The sequence below is a fragment of the Opisthocomus hoazin genome, chromosome 1, assembly GCF_030867145.1.
Source record: "Opisthocomus hoazin isolate bOpiHoa1 chromosome 1, bOpiHoa1.hap1, whole genome shotgun sequence".
Taxonomy (NCBI): domain Eukaryota; kingdom Metazoa; phylum Chordata; class Aves; order Opisthocomiformes; family Opisthocomidae; genus Opisthocomus; species Opisthocomus hoazin.
In genome coordinates this window covers 72,479,813-72,496,083 of record NC_134414.1, presented here as the reverse complement: position 1 = coordinate 72,496,083, position 16,271 = coordinate 72,479,813, and the positions used below count along the sequence as shown (strand labels likewise).

The following is a 16,271-nucleotide window of genomic DNA, read 5'->3' as shown; positions in this document are numbered from 1 at the left end:
GGGCAAGGGAGAGGCCAGGACTGTCCAAAGAAAGGCTGCAACTATTGCCCTGAGCTGATCACGAAATGATGAGGTCAGTTCTTTATGAAGTGGAGACAGCAACACTTCTCAGCGGGGGGGGAGAAAAAAGACCTAATATTTCGATTGTACAGCTCAGAAAAAATACCTGGTCAAGTATGTCAGACAATAAAACTGAGCAAAAATTACTTTGATTTGGCTTCCACTAAGTAAACTAAAATTTAATACTTCTTTTAGAGGCTCTTTCTCAGAATAGGAGATTGTGAAGTACACATAATTCTTATTTTAAAACATTACTATTGAATCCTAAATAGCCTTCAGGTTTTAATAAACAACTTTTTCTCCCCCACAATTAATTTGCTCATTAATACAAGAACAACTAGTACCATTAACATTATAAAAAGGTTCACATTCCAGTGATCATTTCTTTGATCTAGAGCTTAAGCAACATACTGATACACCTAGACAAATATTTAAGTAAATATATAAAGCAAAGTTTTTACTTCTCTTTTGTCCAAGAAATCCCTTATAAACTGTTTTGTGGTTGTTTTTGTGGGGTTTTTTTAAATACATGTTAAACTAAGTCATGTAAATGTACAGGAAAGAAAATGCAAAGTATTACACATATACTGTGAAAGGTTCATATACATTTCATATTTTAAAAGTATATAGTCATGTTTTTGAAGTCTATTATAAAACATATACCTAAGGTTAGAATTCAGCTGGAATCTTACCTTCATGTATTTGCTTTTCAGTTTCATATTCATTTTCCTAAATTTTGTATTCTCAAAGTTTTAAATTATCTATCTCAAATAATTTCTTGAGCAACCTTTCTCATTCACCATGGAAAGTAAGCAACAAAAATGTTATTATATGTTTATACTTCAGAAATGCATGTATTTGACCAAAAGTTAATTTGAGTGACAGTTTCTTCAGAACAGGTCTTAACAGCAGTATGGTGGGAAACAGTTCAAATCCTTCCCCTCTTCTCCTTTTAAACATACATAAATATGAGCATAGTAACGGTTGTGGTGACCTCAGTGCACTCATGTTATTAAGATATATGTCTATATACATATATATGTATACAGTTCTACATAACTGAACAGTCATGATAAAAAAACCCTCCAAAGTACAAAACTATGGATCCATCGGCAAACCTTCAGCGACTGTATTTTCTACAAGATTTTTCTTCTTCTAAAATTTTACGAGATTAAGCAAGCATTATACTAATATACAAAGAGAAGGAAAGGAATTTTAAGTATATACAACCTGCTATATCCAAGTTTATTCTCAAGCATGATAAAAAAAAAATCTAATTACAAAAATCTGTAAAAACTCCCAAGTTTAATTTTACTCATCTGTACTACTCGGAGGAGATGTCCTTCCAGCCCCACTCTAACTGGAGCTCTACACTTTCTCTACACTCTGCTAGACTGGTTCCAGACGGGCTTCTCATCTTTTATCTACCAAGGTAATTGCTTCATATCTGTATGGATCACCCATGAACCACTTCTTTACATCTAAGGTACGTAAGTACATTTTTTCAGGCAGGAGCAGCCCACAGGGTTCAGAGAGGGAAGGAACTGCCATTATCTGCAGTACCTGTACTGGAAATACACTGGCATTGTGTCTGCCCCTGTTACTATCTCCTGAACCGATCACGTTGCTCCCCAACCGAACTCCACCTGGAAAGGAATCCTGGAGTTACAACTACACAGTACCGACCCCAAAGGGTCCCCGTGCTAAAGAATGGGGAGCAGTGAGCCGGCAGCACGCAACACTGAGAGCTTCGATAAAATGCCCCGCTGACCTAACCCGCAGGACAGCTTCTGAAAACAGCAGACCTCTCCATCTGCTTCACGCTCTAACATACGAAATGAAATTAGTAACAACTTCAACTGAAGTTATTTCCCAGAGTATCCAAGGACTTAATTACAGCATTAGGCATATTTCAAGCAAATTCTTTCACTGGTAAATCTTGAAGTGCTTCACTTGCATTTCTTTCTTACGTCAAAAAAGATCGATCACTGTTTGTACTCACGAGCATTCATCCTTCTCCTCAGCATCTACAATAGGTCATCTGAAAGGGAAATAATAAATCCCAATCTGATCTATTGGTGTCCTACAGTTCCTTAGAGAAATTAGTGAAATCAGTTCAGATTCCAGCAGATCCTCCTACACTTCTTAAGGATCTCAAACTAGCATTGAGTAAAGGAACGGTGAAAGAATACTTGGTCCTCACAACAAAATACACACCAGAAATGTCCTTCAACTTCTATGGGGCTTTTAAAAAATTCTGTACTAAGAGAAACTGGGAAGTGCCCATCATATCTGGATTTAATGAGATTCAACGCCCTAACATCAAGGGGACTTGCGAAGTTCATCTTCAAGAGTTATAAAGTACACTTTGACAGCTGTAAATCAAGTAGTCAGCAAAAAAATATGTAGAGAAACAGCATCAAGCCTTGATGCTGGATTCCCAGAAATCAAAGAAGTTCACTGGTATACAGCAGTGAGAGACAAGTATCTGTCAGTAGCGAGACATTGAACTGTACAACTGACACCACTTCCAATTCAAACAAATCCTTCCTTGATTTCTTCCTTTTATTCAAATTGCATAAGGCATCTTTTTAACCAAATGATGTGCCAAGAGTGATGAAATAATAGCAGAGGAGAAAAGCAGCTTTTATACAAAGTAAGACTACACTAGCAGTGCCTTAAGTCAAGTGCTCTCCTTCATATTTATCTATAGTCACTCCTCAAAAAAAAAAAATTCTAGAATTCTAGTCTGGACCCCACAAAAGACAATGAAGAGCACTGGACTTAGAGGCACAGAGTGGGTTTTGTCCAGTGTGAGAGGACCCTGCAAGAAAGCATGCTCTTAACAGGCAGCGCCGAGAAGTCACCGAAGTGCAGAGCTTCAAATGCTTTTCCCCTTCCTTCTAGAAATCCTCTTGAAACACCGTCACATTTTAAAGCAGGGCCTCAATAAACTGAGTGGCAGACTCTCTCTATTAACCCCCACCCTCCCACCAGAGGAAGGGAAAAGAAGGAAAAGGGAAAGAGACTTACATATTGAATATAAAAGTTTTACTAATAACACTGAAAATAACACACAAAAGATGTCAGACACAGGCTTCAATGAAAACAATCTGAAGCTCTTAGTTATGAGCTTATAGCTGGAGGATTTTTATTATTAATTGTTTCTAAGCCAATATTTACAACTGCTTAAGTCTAGGCATAACTTAGCCTGAGGAGAATGAAACGTTCCTTGTGCTACCTCCACTTAAAATCTATACTCCTGCGGAATTATAAAGTACTTAGGGTTTTTGAACAGTTAATATGGAAACAGCACAAAAGCAAGCATGCTAAATAACAGTCCACAAATTCCTGTTTTCCGTGTTTTCTCTCATTTACACCTGATGTGTTTTTCTGCAGCAGATGGGAAATTTAGACTAAGCTTGTTTTCACAGGCTGATAACTGGAACGTTGAAGTATTCAGAGTAGAACTCCAGCACAGTTTTGCATCTCCTGTTGCCAAAACCACTTAAAAGACATTATGCTGAACATGAAAGGTTTTGTTCTTGATTTAGAAAAAAAAGAAAAATGGCCAATGCCAGGTTGGGTTTCTTTTTATTGTTAAAAGATTAAAACGTGACATTTCACCAAATACAAGAAATATAGGGGTTTTCTGACATTAAAACATGTGAATCATTGAGAGAAAGTGTTGAGCTATACACAGTCTGATGTTAATCCATCAATTTAACGTATGTTAGTACATGCTTAAAACATGGCCAAAACACAGAATCACAAAATAATTAACTTGATGCTTCTAAATCTGAGACAAGTAAGTCAGAGAATTGAGAGCAGTAAGTTTCCAACAAATGACTGTAGACTCAATTACAACCTCAGAGAACAATTATTCCAGAAGGATTGGTAGTTTCACATGCCTGGCTCATTCACATTAGATTTGGTGAGAATTTTAATTTTGAGAATTTGATAAAAACATTTTGAAAAATACAACATTTCACAAATGTGAAAAAACAAGTTCAGTCTTCACAGAAATATATGGATTGCTTGCCACTCCAGTCCTTAATTACCTGTATGTTTACAAATCTTTACAAAACTAATTTGTATCCATTTGGGTTTCAAAAACATAGTACATCTGAAAAATAAAATATGACTCTACTGATGGGTAATACAAAGACATGAACACGGATTTAAAATTACTTTCGGAAGTAAATCATTTAGTAATACAGCTATAAGACAAGTTAAACATAGTACAATAAACCATGCATCTTCTGACTTGTCAGATCAGCTAAACTACTCAGGTAACATACTGTAACACTTTTGAACACTTCCGCAAATTTCGCTTTTCTAGCTCAAGGAAAAAAAACAGATTAAATTTGTTCTTCAAGTGGTTCAAGGCTGTCCAAGTGTTTTTTAGGTATATCATCACTATGACGGCTTTGGCAATGGGTTAAGTGTTTCTTAAAGCCTCGGGGAAAATTTGATTCAAAATTACAACGTGGACACTTCAACAAACTTTGACCATGAGCAGCAACATGGTTTTTGAGAAGAGACTCCAAGAGAAAAGCTTTGCCACATATTTTACATTTGTATGGACTTTGAACATTATGCTTGTTAACTAAATGGTGCAAGACGGCACCCTTTTTCATTGCGCGACAGCAACAAATTTTGCAATAATACTTTCCCTTGCCACGCTTCATATATTTTGCTATTTCTTCCTCAGAGATGAAAGCCTCTTTCTCTTCGGTAAACTGCAGCACACACTGCGGCTGCATGGGGGTAGCTGCATCTATTTTGCTCTCTTTGCCGTAATCAGATGACTCCATATCATATTGCTCTTGGTCACTGTTGGATTCTTGCTCCTTTATCTCCATCGAGTCCATCTCTGTTTTTCCACACTCGCTGCTATTTAGTTCAGAATCTGAGTTCTCCTGGTTCTCCTTCCTGGGCTTCTTTTTTGGGCAAGAATATAACATGTCTTCCGGTGATTCTTTGGCTAATATTGACGGTTCATCCTGTGAGAATAAATCATCCAGTGGTTTCTGATCATCCAAACTGTGAGAAAGAAAGTCACTCTCACCAGACTCACTAGGTGTCTGGGGCTCTGAAGAAAAGCCTGGAGCAGACTTGTGAGGCTCGGAAAACAGGATGTTCTTCTGGATTTCAGAAGATACAGTAGTTTCAGCGTGTCTCTGGACATCAGAGGATAAAGCAGCAGCAGGTTTCTGCATCTCAGAAAATACAGCATGCTTTTGGACATCAGAGGAAACAGCAGATCTCTGGGAGTCAGTAAAAAGAGCTGGCTTGGGGGTCTCAGGAGAAACAGGAGGAGTAGGTTTCTGGGACTCAGTAAAGAGGCCAGGTTTCTGAATTTCAGGAGAAGCAGATTTCTGAGACTCTGGAAAGGAAGTAGGCTCCTGAACTTCAGAGCAAATTGGAGCGAGTTTCTGGGCTTCAGAAAATAGGGCATGCTTCTGGACTTCACAAGAAACATGAGCTAATTTCTGGGCTTCAGAAGACAGGGCATGTTTTTGGCTTTCAGTAGAAACAGCAGAAGTAGACACCTGATTCTGGGGCTCAGGAAAGACACCACGTTTCTGGACATCAGCAGAAACAGTAGGATTAGATTTACGAGACTCCGGAAACAGAGCTCTTTTCCGAGGTTCAGAGAAATGAGCCCGTTTCTGAACCTCAGAAGAAGCAGCAGCGGTGGATTTCTGAGTTTCAGAAAAAAACATAGATTTCCGGGACTCAGAGAGTTTCCAAGATTCAGGAGATACCGAAGCACCAGGCTTACGGACCTCAGGAAAGAAAGAAGGCTTCCACGAGTCAGAGGAAACGGTGTGACTAGACTTCCGAAGCTCAGGAGAAACAGGGGGAGAATGCTTCCACGTGTCAGGGGACAGAACAGGTTTCCAGCCTTCAGGGTAAACAGATGAGATGGGTTTCCATGGCTCAGAAGAAACAAGAGTAGACTTCTGGGATTCAGAAAAGGATGTAGATTTCCACGAGTCAGAAACGAGCCTCCTGGGCTCTGGCGACACGACGGAGCCAGGCCTTCGGGACTCAGGGGCAGACCTCCGGGATTCTGCGGACACCGACATGGCAGACTTTGGACCCCAGGGAGAAACTGCGGAAGACTTCTGCACCTCGTGAGGTGTAGATCTCCAGGGCTCAGGGGAAACAGTCGGACCAGGTCTCCACGACTCCGGCGAAACGGCAGGAGCAGGCCTCCGGGTTTCAGGAGAAGAAGCAGAAGCAGGCCTACGCATCTGAGAAGGATGCCTCCGGGGCTCAGGAGACCCAGCCGGGGCATACCTTCGCGGTTCAGGCGATACTGCCGGAGGAGGTTTCTTTGGCTCTGGTGACACGGCTGGGGTGTATCTGCGGGGCTCTGGAGACACAGCGGGGGAATGGCGACGGGGCTCTGGTGATACAGCGGGGGAATGGCGACGGGGCTCTGGTGATACAGCGGGGGAATGGCGACGGGGCTCTGGAGACACAGCTGGGGAATGCCGACGGGGCTCTGGAGACGCAGCTGCAGCTGGCTTCTGCGGGTCGGGGGACACAGCAGGGGACGGCTTCTGTGGGTCGGGTGATACAGCGGGGGATGGCTTCTGTGGGTCGGGGGACACAGCAGGAGACGGAGTCTCTGAGCCTGGGGATACAGCTGAGGCTACCTCCTCTGGATCTGGAGATGTGGCCTGGGATGACTTTTCTGGATCTGGGGACGTGGCCTGGGCTGACTTCTCTGGCTCTGAAGAAGTCGCCGGGGCCGACTTCTGGGGCTCTGGAGACACCGCAGATTTCTGAAGATTGGGGGAAACAACAGGTTCAGATTTGGGGAGTTCAGGAGAAAGGGCAGGTTTGCGCGACTCGGGGGAAAGGGTAGGTTTCTGTGGCTCTAATGCAACACTTTTTTTGGAGGAATCTGAATCTCTTTCTACCTGTTCTTTCCGCTCCTCGTTCCACTTCTCAGGTGCTGCATGTTGTGCTGTGATGTGATAGTATACATTGCAATACATCTTGCTGGTAAAGAAACATTTGTGGCAGTGAAACAGTTTTGCACTTTTTTGATAAAATATAAGTTTACCCAAACCAGCAGCATCCATTTCATCACAATACTCTGGGTGTATGGTACCCATATGAATTTGTATGTTTTCATAGTCCGTTCCTCTGAAGCTGCAGTGATCGCACTCTAAGTGCTCTGTGGTTTTACGTAGTATCTGCAACATGTCCATTTTCCTATGGTCAGTAACAGTTTTCACAGCACTGCACCTTCTGAAGAGCAAACTTCAGTTCCTGCAATAAAGGAAAAAAATTTCTATAGTTAGCTGTCAGTGTTAATTTCCACTCCTTGTCATTCCTAAATAACAACATGTGCTTTTCCCCACTCCATTTTAGAAAGCATGTCTTCTGCATAGGTACTCATTCATAAAGAAATCCAAACATAGGTCTCTCCAACATCTGCAAATCATTTTACATCAGTAGAACTTGAGAAACAAAGCTTATATTTAACAACAGGTCTTCCTATCTATGGTAAAAAAATCTGCAACCAAATGATAAAAAAAGAAGCCAACTGATAAAGAGCTAAGTTTATGTTTGCTTTGATAAATGTGACTTGCTTTCTCAGTTGTCTTTTCTTCCCAGGTTTGAAGTAGTTTTTTTTACATAAGTAAACTGAAAACAGAACATACTTTGAAACAGTGCTACTGAGATAAAGCCATTTTAAAACTACATCTTCATTATAAAACCTCAAAACAAATTAGCTGATGACAAAGACAAAAAAAAAATTCAAGAAGAAAACAGAAGCCTAGGCTCTGTTTTCACCTGTTAAACACTGTTTTCCCTCCACTAATTACATGAAAAACAAAAGCTGCTGCTCATAAAGAATTTATCCATTATGAAAAGAATTTTTTCCATTCCATTATTTCATCTTCTGCCCTAATAGCAACAAAAATACTACTTAAAAAAACCAGCAGTGACTTCTTTTTCCAGCTGGTATAGCAGACAGCCCTCTGTATTCAAAACATTGTTTGCCTCACCTCAAACAGAAAGATTGAAATTTCTCAAAAATGCGGGTTTTGTAAGACCTTAAAAACGAAACAAAACAAACAAAATCCAAAACCAAACAACTGCCCCCCCGAAATGCACCATCTGAAATGCAAATAATTTTTAATGATTTGGCTAGATTCCACCATTTCCAACAGAATTTACTCAGATTAGCTACTACAACAAGCAGAAAGCCAATTCTAACCATATTCTGTAAGTCATTTTCACGTAAATGTGGGAGGTATCTCTATAGTTCAAAGGAATATTTGGACATTTATGTGAAATGCACAGCATTTTTTCTTGTGGTTCAAATTAAACAGATGTTACATGATTATCATGCTAAGCTACCAACTTGATTTTGGGGGTCTTGTAAGACACACTGTTTCAAAACACACACATTTTAACATTAATTTTCCTGTCTAAATACAAATTAGACTAACAACTAATCTAAAAACATGCATCCAAAGCAAGTTTTCCTGATTTATTCCTAAAGCATTTTTACCCTGGTTTCTCATGGAAATGAGGCTTACACAAACACATTGCCCTACAGTCAATGTCAATCAAATTGGACAAAGCAATCCAGTCTCATTTTAAATTTCTACAAGCTTCGGGAAAATCAGGAACTGAGTACAGAATGAAAGAAAAGCCTCTACTGAGGCTAAGGCTGAATATTTCACTTAACAGTTACTGGCTCTGTTCAGCCCGTAATCAGTGCACAAATGCTCAGTATGCAAATAGTCTTAAAACCTGCAGAACAAGCAGTGTCTGATTCAGCTTGTAATTAGGGGAAAAGAGAAGGAATTAAAAATACTACAGTGGTGAGCTGCTTTGGGTTTGGGGCAGGGACAGAATGAAAGTAAATTAGCAGTGCTGCTAAAGGATGACATGGATACAGAAAAAAAACCCCACACAATAAAACACAAAAAAACCAAACCAGGAAAGGGGGATTGGGTGAGGAGCAGAGGGCACAAATCCCTAAGAAAGAAAGGTTCACTAGCTCAGCTGCTCATGGAGCAACTTTGCACGCGCTATGCATACGCACTTCACATTAAGTCACAGGAATATCTACATTTCCAATCAGGAAGCACATCGGGACCACAGACAGAGCTTTAAGAGGGATCCTGCTTTACATCTCTGAGACAGATGAACAGCATCTGACCATGGGCTAGCTACACAGGAGAATTAATGGCACTGCTCTACAAATACTGAAGTGGAAGGACCTTTTGGATATAAATTGCAGTCTCCCAGCTTTATTAGCAGCCATACAAGACAACTCAAAACGTAGTCCACACTGCATTCGTTGACCACAAAATACTTCCCAACACCTTACAACAAACTTTATATCCCTGTAAAAGATCAAAACAGAAACGTAACAGCAGTGCTCAGTGGTCTGTATCTCTGCAACAGCAAACAACTTGTCAATTGAAAAAACCCAGAGAAAGTCATGTCTTAACACTCCAAATGACTTAAAAGTTTTTAGGAATTAGGGTTTATTTTTCGATTGTGGGATTTGGAGAGATGGGAAGAAAGGAAGATTTCAATTTCAAAGCAAAAAATTCCGAACTGATCATACGAGCTAAAGAAAAAATAAATTTTTTTTAACCAAATCACAGCAAAACACAATTAGGACAATAAGGACATACTGCACTAACCACATTTTCAGAACTGTAAAGGAATTTGTCACTTCAAAAATTGGTAGTAATCCTGAATTGTCAGTTTTCTTTTCTCTAGAAAACCAAAAGGTGCTTTTCCAAACTGAATTTATCATAGCTTACAACAAAGTTTACCAATCTCTTCTACCCTTTTCATAATTTCCCTCGTCTTTACGGATCACCTAACTGTTGCCCTTTCTGGAGTTTTCTGTTGCTCACTCCTCTGAACTACACTTCACCCCATCTTCCACCCTCTCATTTTATTCAGTCCTATCTTACTTTACGAAGGAAATTTCCATTTTTTTCTCCAAATGCAACACTGAGAAAAGGTCCCTGGCTCCTTTCCACAAATTGTCCAAGTTGCTGCTAAGTTTTTTTGTCCAGGACGTTATTCTGGAACTGAAGAAGTTACAAGCACTTCCTCATTTTCATCTCCAGACATTTAAAGGTTGACATTCAAGCCTTAGCCATAAGAAATAACATTGAAGAGGTGGCAGTACTTACTCTCACACTGCCATCACTCACCATTCTTAATTTTATAACTTCAGTACGCTGTAGCTGGCACTTAAGAAAGTGCCTCTTCTGCTGAACTCGCTACTTAATTGAGGCATACTACTGAGCAAGACAACTCTTTGGTATTGCAGCACCTCAGGCCATGACTCCATGGAATAGTTAGTCTAGTTTTAGAATTAGAGTGAGACTAGTAACAAACTTGAACAGTGCTGAACCACTATTAACTCATGTTGTCACTTTAAATTTGCTGAAACGCTTTGGAAGGAGTAGACTCTGAAATGTTGCTGACTTCCTCAGCACATGTCTGAATAGCTACTCCACAAGCTTTTCCTGCCCATCTCTCCGGACCCCTTCTCACTTTGAGCTCAGACGCCACTGTCTCTACACAGCTCTGATTACTGCCCTCTAAACCCAGGTTTGTCACACAGATAACTGCCTGCTTCTCATTTCTCCTTGCTGTCAGCTCCTTCATCAGAACTTGTTGTGTGCTGGATCCTGCCTTGCCTAGTTGGGTGAAAGTTCGAGGAACAGCACGTCACTGTTTTCTAAGCAGTCCCAAGCCAGCAGAGCCAGCCAGGCTAGAAACCTTATGCTCAATAACCAGGTCCCCACAGATCTAGACCTGCATGAACTGTGATGTAATCTGTGCTCAGCAGCATCTTTTTGGCAACACTAAAAATGATGGACCACGCTCCCTTTGTGTCAATGCTTGATTACAGATCAAAGTGACCTAGCTCTGCGCTGCTCCAACTCAGACCCACAAAAAGGGTAAGGAAAATGACTGGTGCTATCCAACTGGCAGGGTGCCCCGTGTGCACTGCAGAGAACTTGACCAAATACTAAACCCAAGCATCATTCTAGTCGTCTGAAGCCCTTCGAGGAAAAGTATGAATTTCAAGATGAAGATCGAGCTGTCATGAGAGACAGGTCCCCCATGAAACCCAGCGCCAAGGAGATGGCTGCTAGAGCATCTCTCCAGCCTGCCCGAAGACTCCTAGGAGAGACAAACCAGTGCAGATAACTGCTGCGCAGGCCCCAGGCCACTCTGTTTTGTTGAACACTCAGCCAGGCCCTACCTCGTCTGTGAAAGGGACACTTCAGCACTGCCCCTACTCAAACCCACAGTTACAGGACGTGCCATGCCACAGCAGCTACAGCTGAGGCTGTGCTGCAGGCCACTTCAAGATGACAAAGCGCACCGCATTCGTTAACCACTATTTCTGAATCCTCTCCTACTTGTCTCACTTTTCGTGACTGAAACACTGAGAAAACAGATACAGCCAAACAGAACTAATTAGCTATTCTGAGAACACATTACAATTGAAGCAGAAGCCTGAAGCACAGCATTTACACTTGTCTTGTGCCTGCATCCTGTCTCCACTTCAAGATGAAGTACTAAGATTCAACTAAGATTCTGGAGTTTGTAATACTAAACTTTAGCTTAGGGCAGCCAAGACTTGTTCAGAGTCTTCCTGAGACATAAAGATTGCCACTGAAATCTACCTGAACAGGTAAGTGCTTCTGTCTACAAGCTCACTATACCCACAGATATCAAGCACAGTAACAGCATCAGCACCAGCTCAACTCTTTGCTTGACTAAAGGTTTTTGCTGACCTGAAGTGACATACATCAATGTCCATCACTCAGGTTAAAAGCTGCATGAAGACAGGCAGAGATCTCAGCAGTGGGACCACCAGTCTCTACTGCTGCTCCATCAGCCACCTCTCCCATCCCCCTTCTTTCATGCATGTCTAGAACGTACACACAAAGGTTCCTACCACCAGCTCTCTCCTCTCTCCACAGAGATGCTGAAGATCCTTACACCAGTTCCTGTCCCCTACACTGCAGTTCTGGCCATAATCTCCTCCACCACATTCCTGTTCTTCCGAACAGAAAAACACCAGGGTAAAAGGATCGGTAATGAGGACCCGCATCTACCCAAGACAACCACCATCACTACTTCTCATGCTTGGTTCTCAGCATCCAAAGAGGCCAAAGTCATGATTTGGCAGAAAGAAAAAGTACCCAGGAAGTCAGAGGCAATGAGATAACTGAAAATTCTGAAGCTGGCTACGTATATTGCAGGGACAGACAGAGTGCATTCAAGCAGCATCAGCAATCTCCATCGAGCTCAAGTCAGACTGAGCCACAGGAGCGGCTGAAGCTAATGCACAGAGCAGACAGATCTCCTGGTATCTTCCTGGTCACTTCAGAGCCAGTTCCTGGATTCAGCACCCCATCATCCACGAGGATCGCACTGAAGATTAAGCCATATTTCTTACAGCTTCTCAAAAACCTCGCAGTAGTAGAAAATAAATGTGCAGCAGATACTGTGTATAAGAAAGAATCCACCCAGGGGATGGCACAACTCTGATTCTTGGCAGCTAACAACATGTCTCCACTTCTCAACCCCATTCCAATTCCATAGCTACACATCTACTAATCATTTCATGTTCTTTCTAATAAACACATTCTACATTAAGTGTTGCAACATTTAACATATCCCTGCATTTCTCCTCTACAGAGCATAAGTTGTGACTGTCATGAGGCAGTGCCACAGAGAAGCAACGAAGGGCTCAAAGCTACAGATCTAGACTGCCTGTGAGCACAGAAAATTACAGGTTGCTTTTAATACGACACGTGGAATTTCAGAACACGGCAACAAGTAGCCTGTCATAGCATTCTTCAAAATCAGACTGTCCTGGTTCTTGCTGGCAGCAGGATCTATACCTCTGTTCCTCTCCATAAAGAATCAATCCTCGTGAGACACAAGCAGATAATGAGGACATGCAACACACATCAACGATGCCAGCACAGTTGCAAAAGCCTTCAAGAACAAAAGTCCTCTATTTTCTGTGATTCCCTACATACAACATGAGCTAAGACTTAAAAATGGTGCTGCCATCCATGCAACCTTGAAATGACAGGCAATACACCAGCGGGAATCAGAGGTCTCCAGAGACCTCTTACTTAACTTCCAGACACCATTCCATCTATCATTATGTTAATCAAGCAAATGATGCAGTCAGCCCGTACTTCTGTGAATGCACACCTTCCTATGATAATCCTCCAACCTGTACAGAGCACCACACGTCACAACTCTACTCCGATAAGCACAGTCACTGCAGAGGAAGGACGGCTGTTCATTTTCATCAGCCTTGGGAGTTCCTTGCAGACAAACAGTCCAGCCACATCCTCTATCAATGAAGAGGGCCAACAGTAAAGTTTGTGCCCAGCACAAGCAAGCTGGATACAGCTGCATCACTGCCTCTACCAGCAGGAGCAGATCCAGACTATTGCTGTGTTTAGGCAAAAAGAACAATGACATGTTCACGCAGTGCCAAAAAGTAAATGGCAGTCTGGTGGCAACATGATGCTTCATCCCTGTGTTGTGACTGACAAAAGAAGTTTAGCTCGCGGAGGAAGCTGCACACAGACATCCCCACAGCGCGGCAGAGCCGGCCCTTCACAGCGCCAACGGCAGGTAAGGGGCTCCGGGCCAACGCACAGTGAACGAGACCGGCAGCGCTACGCTCCTGCTAATCCAGCGGCGTCCACAGGAATCTGACCGCATCCTCACAGCTGAGCTCCCAGCTGCCAGCCCGTCTACACAGGCCAAGTTCCATCAGCGACCATCGCTGAACCACGTCTTTAAAATTACACACCGAAAAAAGGCACCAACACCCTGCCCAGAAACGGCGAGACACGCCGTGAGAACACACGCGACACCAGACCCAGGCAGAAAACGGCTGTATTATGTGGTCCCGTGTTTCCAGGAAAGGTTCCAAGTCGGAGGGGAGTTGAAAAGTGACGATACTTGATGCTGCACGTGGAGATGACTTCAGAAACACAAAGAGGACAGAACTGCAGTTATTCTGAAAGATTTCCACCTTTGCTAAGAGAAGTCTGCACAGCAACATTAGTTCTTAATACAAGACCTAACAACAGTCTAAACTGCAGAGTAATAATATCGATGTATCTATAGCAGATTTGGGGTAGGAAAAATTAATTCCATGTACTTCTGACAGGGCTTTCTAACTCCAAGTTCCCAACAGCGTGCAGACAGCTTCCAAAAACGGCCCCAGAAACCTGATTTCTGCAGCGCCGAACCTGAGCTAACGAAGTGCCACCGGACCCACACGGAGCACACGTTCTAGTCAGGAACTGTGAACCAAGGTTGTGAATCTTGACGACGCCAGGCTATAAATTCCATCTACGTTACCCTGAAAGCACATGAGGTTCAAAGGGAGCTCAGGGAAGACAAAAACGAAATCCCAAGTCTCTATATTTGTAATTTACAAACAGTGCGGTACAAGTCAAGCTTCCAGCGACCCCTCTTACTTCTCCCGGTGCCGAGCTGTTACCGCCCGACGCAGGCCCCCCCGCCCAGGCTCAGGCACCCCATCATCCTCCCCACGCCCGCGGAGGGGTGGCAGACGGCAGGCAGGACCCGCGGCGGGCTCCACCCGCTCCCGGCTCCGCCGCCACCGCCTTCGCCCTCCGCCGGGGAGGGGGCGCCCGGCTTCGCCCCCGCCCGGCCCCCGGGGCCGCTCCCCCCGGGGCAGGGGCCTGCGCCGCCCGCCCATTCATTCCCGCCCCGGCGGGCCGGGCCGGGCCGGGCCGGGCCGTGTCCACGCCGCCGCCCCTCTCCCTCCCTGGGCGCGCCGCCGCCGCCGCTCGCGCCCCGCCGGTTTTGTTCCCCCGCGCCGCGACCAACCGCCGCCCGCCCGGCCGCCCGCGCGACCCACCCCCCCCACCCACGGCCGCCCGCTCCCCGGCGCGGCGGGGGCTGGACAAGGGGAAGGCCCAGGCCCGGTGCCCGGGGGGGAGAGGAGCGGGCCGGGCCCCGGCTGCGGGAGGGGGGGGGGGGGGGGGATGAGAGGGCCCCCCCGGCCCGCACTCACCGTTGGGGGGCGGCGGCGGGAGCGGCGGCAGGCCGGGCGGAGCGCTCGCGAGCTCGGGCCCCGCCAGGGGCGGGGGAGGGGAAGGGGGGGAGGGGAGGGGGCTCCGGGAGGGGGCGCGCGGCCGAATAGCGACCGCTGTGCCGCTCCCCCGCCGCCCAACCGGAAGCGCTGTCGCCGGGCGCAGCCCCGCCCCTCCCTCGCCGGTGGGGAGGAGTCCGCCGGGAGGGCAGCGCGCGGGCGGGTAGCGCGCGGGCCTGGGTCACGTGCCGCCGCTGCGGCGCGCCGCCCGCTCCCCCCTCACCCCCCCCTGCACGCCCCGCCCAGCCGGCAGGGGGCGCTGCCACACCGGAGGGGCCGCTCCGCTCCAGTGCCCGGCGGCTCCGTGGCGGCCCGGCCGCTCCCCGCTGCCCCGCGCCGGGCGGGCATGGCCGCGCGGCTGGCGCGAGGCCTGCGCGCCGGCGGGGCCCGCGGAGAGGCGGCGGGGGAAGGAGCCTCCTCACGGCCTCGCCGCCCGGGCGGTGCCGCCGGCCCACGCTGTGGGTCGCGGTGGGTCGCGGGGAAGAACGCGGCGAGGCTGGCGCGGGCGTCTCACTTGGGGAGGGGGAGGCCGAGGGGCCGCCTCACCGCGCTCCGCGGCTTCCTGAGGAGGGGACGGGGAGAGGCAGGTGAGCTCTGCTCCCTGGTACCCAGTGACCGGACACCTGGGAGCGGTTCAGCGGTTCAGACCGCACATCCGAAAGCGATTCTTCCCTGAGAGGGTGGCCTAGCACCGGAGCAGGCTTCCGACAGAGGTGGTTGGTGCCACGAGCCTGTCAGTGTTTGAGAGGCGTTTGGACAACGCCCTTAACAACGTGCTGTAGCTGAAGTGGTCAGGCAGTTGGTCTAGGTGATCACTGTAGGTCCCTTCCAAAAGAAAATACTCTGTTCTATTCCATTCCAGTCTTCCTACCTCCTCCTTTCCCTAGCAGTACATGCAGAGATAGTCTCTGATGGCGTTACTTTACTGCCCTGCACTAGCACAACGTGTTGAATACCCGTACCCAGAGGACCATCCCTATTAGCCGACCCCTCACTGCACCAGAACTAACCTCCATGAGAC

General features: G+C 45.7%; 1 protein-coding gene across 2 annotated transcripts; it reads right to left on the bottom strand.

The window, feature by feature from the left end:
- Positions 1-3,637: 3,637 nt before the first annotated feature.
- Positions 3,638-15,295, bottom strand: CHAMP1 (chromosome alignment maintaining phosphoprotein 1). Of its 2 annotated transcripts, XM_075425562.1 has the most exons (3): positions 15,173-15,295; positions 6,999-7,353; positions 3,638-6,860 (listed from the first exon to the last, which is right to left on the bottom strand). In XM_075425562.1, exons 2-3 carry the CDS (start codon positions 7,290-7,292, stop codon positions 4,422-4,424), a joined length of 2,733 nt encoding a protein of 910 aa, XP_075281677.1. In that variant the 5' UTR covers positions 7,293-7,353; positions 15,173-15,295; the 3' UTR covers positions 3,638-4,421. The 2 variants fall into 2 exon arrangements, with proteins under 2 accessions (XP_075281677.1, XP_075281668.1); XM_075425553.1 differs by having other exon boundaries at positions 3,638-7,353.
- Between the last annotated feature and the right edge of the window lie 976 nt (positions 15,296-16,271).

What these genes read in the sequence shown, in the direction of transcription:
- CHAMP1 (XM_075425553.1), bottom strand. Translation starts at nt 7,292, where the DNA reads ATGGACATGTTGCAGATACTACGTAAAACCACAGAGCACTTAGAGTGC.